We start from the raw sequence: 8,509 nt of genomic DNA, 5'->3' as shown, positions 1-8,509 counted from the left end.
AGATTGATCTATCAATGCCCAATACAACCACTCAACTTATAGTACATAAAAGGCTATTAAGCCCTTGTTATGAATCCCAAGGGGAGTGCTGAATAAATTTTCAACAACATATGTATACTTACCGTGACCCATAAGAATTATGTATTTGGTCTACATCTCTTGCCATTGGTCAAATCCATCCTATTATTCCTAACCCCTTTAATATTATGTTTTGAACTATATTTTATAGCCCCTTTGGCCCACCAAGCAATGTGGCCTCTAAAATGTCTTACAAGGAAAAGATGTAAAAACATGTCCTCTAAGTTATCTCCAATATCAGGTTCCAAGTAATGACCTCCTCACATATGGTTTTCGTATTGAATCTTTATTTTTCAACGGTTCCAGTGGCATTACCATGTCACCTTTTGATTCTCATATCCCTTGGACCATGTGATGTTTCTAAATTGTTATATCATTTTTTTCAAGATAGCCCGTGAGCACAATGATTAAGAATGTTATCACTAAGGGCATTGTAGTGAGGCACAGTGTGTAGATGCATAATCAACAATTTAAGTCCTATATATATATATATATATATATATATATATATATATATATATATATATGTATGTATGTATGTATGTATGTATGTATGTATGTATGTATGTATGTATGTATGCATGTATATATGTATGTACATATATATATGTATGTATATATATATATATATATATATATATATATATATATATATATATATATATATATATATATATATATATATATATATATATATATATATATACATACATATATATATGTATACATATATATATACATATGTATGTATACATATACATATACATATATATATATATATGTACATATATATGTACACATGTATATATGTATATATATGTATACATGTATATATGTATACATATATGTATACATGTATATATATATACATATATATACATAGATATATATACATATATATACATATATATATATACATATATATACACATATATATATACACATACACACACACACACACACACACACACACACACACACACACACACACACACACACACACACACACACACACACACACACACATATATGTATGTATGTATGTATATATATTAGATTGTAGGTTATGACTGGATGTATATATATTAGTATGTGAGAATGAGAGGGATCTCATTTCTCTAGATCTACTCTACTACTTATGTTTTTATCTTGCTGCCATTTTATCTTCTTAAACATCTCGTAGAATATGGTCCACCTCATTTTTTATTTGGTTGGTCTATGATTCTATCTCAATTATTGATGGATGTTGTTAAGTGTTGATGCCCAACCACTCTTATATGTCTATCACATAATAGAGTATAAGTTCCATTTGATATAAGGAAGGATCCCAAATCAAACTCTCTATACACAATTCTTAAGACGGTAGTGATATTGACTTTTCAAAATCTGATTTGATGACCTTTGTCTTCATGTATTATCAACCCATCGATTAGATAAATGGATTTTGCATTTAATGTTTGTTCCCATTATTGCATGTAATGTTCTTCTTTCAATCTTCTGGTTAACTATATCGTTCAACCCCCCCCTTTGGTGGCATCTCTTATTTTTACATTTGACCTCTATTATATCTTCATGAGATCTTTAACTTTGAAGCCTTACTAGCTGTCAAAATCTCCTTTCTTGTTTTTGTTTGTATTTTTTTATTAAATCATTAGAATGTTCTCCCCTTGTCTAGTCCATAGCTTATTTGTTGACTGTAAGCCTAACTATTGCATGCTTAGTTTATGAAAGGCCAACTATTATATGCCAAATTTCTAAAATTTGAAACTATCTATCATGCCTTTGTCGCTTGCTTTGATACCATGTTGGATTTCTAGGATCGTTGCAAATGTACTAAGCATTGCCATGTATTTAGTATGGGTTCTCCAAATATCAATGACCTCTTATTTTAATTGAGAATAAGCCATGAAGATACATGTCCCATGACTGAGACATGTCGATTCATTAATTAGATAATTAAATAACCATTTATTGAAATAGGTGCTTCAACATCGATATCTTTTAGATAGATGTACAAAGATATCAAAGCTATGATATTGCTATCAGTATTTAACTTGACGTGCTACAGAAATTATCTCCTACTTATATCAAAGCTAGTTTTTTATTTTGACATATATATTGAGAAAGATCGACAAATATGAAGAAACATTTATGCAAAATTTTAATGTCTTCTTGACATTGAGCCTTATTTTGTTGACATTCAATATACTATCAAAACCTACCATAACTGGTGATCTATAGCTTCTTTTATCCAACTAAAATTTCCCATACAAAAATATTTATTGTCACAAAACTCATACATCTCTCACTTATAGGAGTGAACCCCTGATATAGTAGTACTTGGTATAAACTATATGAAGGTTAAATGAATAATACACCAACAATTTGGTAGAATAATAAACCAAAGTGAAACAAGAAATATAGAATGATGAAAATTTGATTATAAATTTTAATAATTTTTTAGCAAAAATTACTAGAAGAATTCAAACTATATCTTATAATTGATGTCAATAAATAGTAATATAGATACAATATTCTATAATATATTATTCTAAAGAAAAAAAATTCACAATTTTCTTTTTGAATCTGTCTACTAATTTTTTTTTAAACAATTAAAATACAAATTCTTATTATCTTTAAATAATTATTAATTAAAAATTATGAACAATAGAAATAGATCTTACACTATCTACGTTTCGAACCCAATAAAAATTGACCAATTGCAATCTACCACTTGTTTTGCTCATTTAAAAATAAAATTAAAAATAATAATCTGAAGTCATTTGAAGTGATATTGAGCTAGAGAAGAATATTCCCCTCTCCTTGTCTCATGTCCGAGAAAAAGACACAAATAATTATAAAATTACAGTCATGAATAATCGGTTTATTTCCATAAGATGAGACGGCTGACTAAGTCAAAGTTATATACTGTTTATTTCTGGATACAGAATCCTTAAAACAGAAATGCACAACAATCATTTCTATATAATAAATATGGCTACCTACAATAGCTCATTTGTAAATGTATAATCGTCCAATCTCTTCTTTGCGTCTCTATACAACGGATGAAGATATCTCGGTGGAAGATGTCAATGGCGCTTCACGCGCTGAGGACTGCGAGGAGTTGAACGGCAGCGGAGGATTGCTTACATCACCACCGCGTCCTTCCAGCATTTCTACTACTCTGCTCATTGACGGCCGGTCATCGGAATTGTATTGAATGCACCAAAGTCCTACTTTCGCCATTCTCCTCACCTTCTCTTCATCTTCCAATTCCATCTCTACTCCTCTGCCTCTTTCTCTCAATCTTTTCTCCAACTCCCCACTCTCTATCACTTTGAACGCCCATTCCGGAAAATACAATTGACTCGAACGACTTGCCTGAAGCTCAAGGTTCTTCCTCCTTCCGGCTATCTCCAGTAATAACATTCCATAGCTGTAAACATCCGATTTGTCCGTCACAGCTCCCAAACTTCTGGACCAAACCTCTGGCGCAGCATATCCTGGCGTCCCTCTTCCTCCCGTCATCGATACGTGGTCCTCTGCCTTCCCATACAGTTTCGCCAGACCAAAGTCAGCTACCTTGGCTGTGAAATCTTCATCCAGTAATATATTGTGAGGCTTTATGTCAAAATGAATTATGCGCCGGCTACAATCTTGGTGCAAATAAGCAATTCCACGTGCAGCTCCCAAAGCAATTGAATACAATTGATCCCAATTGAGCGTCTGTTCTAATTTTCCTTTTTCTGCAAATATAAACTTCTCTAGGGATCCATTGGCCATGTGCTCATATAAAAGTGCGCTTCTGAATCCTTCAAAACAGTAACCCATGAGGCGAACCAAATGAACGTGATGAATGGTTCCCAAAGTTGCAACCTCGTTCATAAACTGTTTCTCACTCTGTCTCGACTGATCAAGAACTTTAACGGCTACCAACAAACCGCTGCGCAGCTTTCCTTTGTAAACCACACCGAATCCCCCTTCTCCCAATTTATCTGCAAAGTTGTTGGTGATCTTCTTTAACTGAGAGAACGAATATCTGGTCGGCATTTGATGGATGTAACTTTGGAGAAAATTCTCCACTTTCACAGTAGACGCTAAATTCATCGGTTCGTTTCCACCGCATGTTTGGCTCCATTTGAAATTGGATAATCTCCTTCGATACACAATAAGAAATAGGGCTATTACCATTATGAAGGCACTTGCTCCCATAGCTATTCCTGAAATTTGTGAGTAGTAATATGTATTAGTGATTAGACGATTTTTTTAGAACTCACACAAAAGGGTTTCTTGGTCTTTACATGTTATAGTTTTGTCTGATAGTTCCCTAATTTGATCTCTGGTCTGCTTAAATATGATAAATCTTTTCAGACAGGAAACAAGAAAATTATTGAACTAACTCAGATAATACACTTTAATATGTTGTTTCTTCAAACTGTAAGAAAACTAAGCCCAATTAGGTGCTAAGATGCAAATGTAAAGATGTTAATACATGGGAAGAAGAAACTGGCAAAATTTCAGTCTCACACAACCGAGAAATCTCTCACCTATTATTGGAACATAGCTTGAATTCTTTGAGCTGTTCTTCTTGCCTGCATTTAAAATGTAAAATGCTAATCAGCTCTAAAATAAAGATGGTTCTAACAGACCGGGATAATAATCTGTCAAAGCCCACATTTTCCTTTATTATTGTCTATTCAAATTTTAAAGCTAACACGCTTAATTTGAGAGTTTCGAACCTAGTACCTGTTGAACATTGATCTGGACAGGATTCATTCCCGCAAACGCAAAGGAAGTTCTCTGGATTGGAAATATCATACCCACAAAGACCACCGCTTGAGTGACAACTGCTACACTCCTGAAACAACGGGTTTTCTGTAATATCCCAATGTGCTAATCCCCCATTAACAATCACCTGCTGCAAGGTACATGGTAGACTTAAAGATACGCCATCAAGTACACATGACAATTGAGGACACAAACGGACGGTCAGAGGAAAACTTAGTTGTCGGATACTGTCAAAGACGCTTGAATCACTCTTTAGATCAAAAAGGGTATCCGAAAATGAGCATTCTTTAAAATACTTGTCCTGAACTATTATTGAGGTTGTATTATCATAGAAGATTTTTATGAGTGTGTAATTCTGGCTATCAATCTGGATAACCGGACGGACATCATTTACACAATCGATCTGAAATTGTGGCAGACCACATCCACTCTGCCGCAGACCGAAAGGATAGTGGATCTCTGTAACACCACATTTTGTATTGTTGTTACAAGATAGCGAACAAGGGAGTAAAACTAGGGCGTAGATAATAAAGTTATAGAGGAGATTAAAACTAGACATTGGGTGATTGTATTTAAGTAATATGGACAAGAAGTGCAGCCTTTGGCATTGGCCGTATATTTGCGTGAATTCAAGTAGCATTTGAATGATCCGATTATCTAGTCAACAAACGTCAGAGTTACTCGGTCAATACGCCCCGGGATACAATATTCAAGATACGTAGGACATTTTATATCCAGGAGTTAAAGATGATTATGACATCGGAAACCGTCGGCTCCAATTTTAGCTATTAAAGAGGGCAACGTCTATACAGCCACGAAAATGCACTTCCATACGAAGGAGAGGACTTAGTTTATTTTTTGAAAAGTTAGCATTTTCGTGGCTGTATAGCCATGGGCATCAAAGAGCCTACACCCGTTTTGTGACCTGTTTCTTTTGGGGATTGAAGGGCGCACTTGTATGTGGAACCACATTGTTCATCACTTTGAGCTGTAAACTAAGTCTATGATATGCATTGCCATGACATCGAAGTGATTTCTAATAGCTACAGTAGTTGAATTGCATTTCAGCGCACAAATCCATTTATGTTATAGAATTCACAATTTTTATGTATATTATTAGGTCAATTGAATAAAAAAAAATTATTTGAAAATGATAGATAAGATAGAAATAAGAATAATTAAGAATAATTTATAGTTTATAAAAAAAAATCGATAAAATTGAACTATAAGATGAATGCTTTTCAAATATGAAATTAAATGTAAAAATAAGAATAAATTACAAGAATTTATATCATAAAAAGTTAGTTAATTAATAATAATTGATTCTAATGTATCTTTTATGCAATAGTATTTATTATGAATAGTATTTAATAATAAATTGAAGTGGAAATATTAATTTATATAATTATAGGATAAAATTTAAATTTAATTAAGTTTAATGAATTGGCAAAGGATATAGAGTAAATAGTTATGATTTTAGGAGGATTAAATGGATAAAAATAAATAGTCAATTTACTAATCATCAATCTCAAAATAAATAATAATTTTCAAAGGACAACAATGGGGAGTGATAGCTCATTTCATATGAAGGATGATTACTTCTTCAATATATATATATATATATATATATATATATATATAGTGCTTGCACCTTTGAAGGGTGCAAGGGTTAAGTCGATAGTATTGCATACTTTTGATGATGTTCGTGAATAGTTATTTTGAAACTCTCCTATTCTAATTCCTTACCTTCATATTTATAGATTTCTTATTGACGAACATAGACACTCATTTCTCCTTCTATGTCTCTATTTTATCCTACCCCTATTTTTATTTTTCTCCTTTGTATCTATATCCTATTCATATACCATAATTCATCTATTTCTCTTTCATCTACTCTATCTATCTATTTATCTATCACTATCCATGTATCACCTCATCTATCTTTATTATTCTCTCTTTTGATCTTCCCCTTCTCTTACTATTTCTCTCCCTCCCACTACCATCTTCTTTGTCTCTCACTTCATGACTATCCTCCACTTTGATCTTTGAATCTATCTACATATTTTCTCTCCCTATGTTTTACTATCTATTTTTATCTCTAGCAATCTTTTCACCTCTCTACCCCACTTTTTTCTTTATAATATTCATTTTACTCACTCCCTGAAAAGATTTGGGAGAGAATTTTGTTGGAAGACTAGTGTTAGAGTATCCCACAATATTTTTTTTTTGGTGAAGGCAAAGGACCAATGTTTATAAATATTCTTAAACTACTCAATTAATTATATTTATATTTAGGTTATCTCCTTTTAAATTGATTTATAAGAACCTACAATCAAAATATGAGATGAAAAATTATTTTATTATTATTCTCTAATGACTTTTATTTCATTCATCTATCTACCTACATAGCTACCTAACCACTCTATCACCTCATATATCCCCCCTCTCCTCTTTGTCTCTCCCTTCACCTTACCGCTCTTCCTCCTTTGTCTTCATTGTTTCTCCTTTCTTAACTACCCTCCACTTTGATATTTTATTTTGATCCATCTATTATTGATATGTTTACCTCTCTAGGTCACTGTGAACTATCTTTCTATTATTCATATTACTCCCTTCTTCTCCAATCTATCTCTTCTCATCTCTCCCTATATATCTTTATCCCTCTAACTATCATTTCCTAGATTAAATGGACAACCTCGCATTTTGAATTAATTACTTAAAATTGTCTCTATCTCGTCATCTTATTATTTATCACTACAACTCATTATCTTTTCCTATCCATCTACCCTTTTCAATCTCCACATGTCTCTATCTTTACCTATACTCACCAACATGCTCCTCTTCCCCCACTTTAAAATTTGATATATACACTCAATCCAAATATTTTAAAATAAGAAATTAATCAATCTTAAAATGCTAAAATGTCATTACTTAAGAAATGAAGCCAAGCCTCCAAGTTATGTAATCTTTGTAATAATCCATTTTTTGAGGCATTTTATTAGAGAGTTAACAACCTTGCTTTATAGTCCATGCTTTTCAAACATATCTAACATAGGTTCAACTATGTTTGAAAATTTAATGTCAAAATTTGTGTAAAGCTAATAGATATTTCATCTACAGATTGATGGAATATAGGCCATTTCATATAAGAAATGATTAACATTATATTTTTATTTAAATTTATATTAAAAAAAAATTGATTGGTAATGGGCACCCAAGACCTCCCGGATGAGAGGCTCACAAGTTTGAATTAAAATTAAAATTAAAATGAATATAAAGAATTTCAAATTTGAATTAAATGTTAAGAAGATAAATTGTTTTAATTGTTACAATTTTAGAAACAACTCTTTATAATCTAAAGACCTTTTATCATTAGTGTATACTGATTCAACATAAAATTGTCTCACATCATAAATGCTTCACTAGGGGAAACAAGCCAGTTGTCATCCAAATACACAATGACGCCACATTACCATTATCTCCCCCCCCCCCCCCCCCCCCTCAATTGCTACCGAAAAAGACACCAGTACCTGCACACAAACATGCCAAAATAAATCACCATGAACACCGATAGTCATTCCTTTTTTTCTCCAAATTTTAGTTTTCTTGATTGTTGATTGGTCCACTTGTCCAAAATGTACTA

The 8,509-nt window shown here is 32.3% G+C and overlaps 1 protein-coding gene across 1 annotated transcript; it reads right to left on the bottom strand.

Moving 5' to 3' along the window:
- Positions 1-2,824: 2,824 nt before the first annotated feature.
- On the bottom strand, positions 2,825-5,437 carry LOC149571663 (rust resistance kinase Lr10-like). Its single transcript, XM_089809581.1, has 3 exons — positions 4,825-5,437; positions 4,626-4,670; positions 2,825-4,298 (listed from the first exon to the last, which is right to left on the bottom strand). The coding sequence occupies exons 1-3, from the start codon at positions 5,423-5,425 to the stop codon at positions 3,133-3,135; spliced, it is 1,812 nt and encodes a 603-aa protein (XP_089665707.1). The 5' UTR covers positions 5,426-5,437; the 3' UTR covers positions 2,825-3,132.
- Positions 5,438-8,509: the final 3,072 nt, after the last annotated feature.

This window comes from Cupressus sempervirens, chromosome 2 (genome assembly GCF_028749045.1).
Source record: "Cupressus sempervirens isolate cs-2001-9-10 chromosome 2, ASM2874904v1, whole genome shotgun sequence".
In the NCBI taxonomy this organism is placed as follows: Eukaryota; Viridiplantae; Streptophyta; class Pinopsida; order Cupressales; family Cupressaceae; genus Cupressus; species Cupressus sempervirens.
This window is presented reverse-complemented; position numbering and strand designations above follow the sequence as displayed.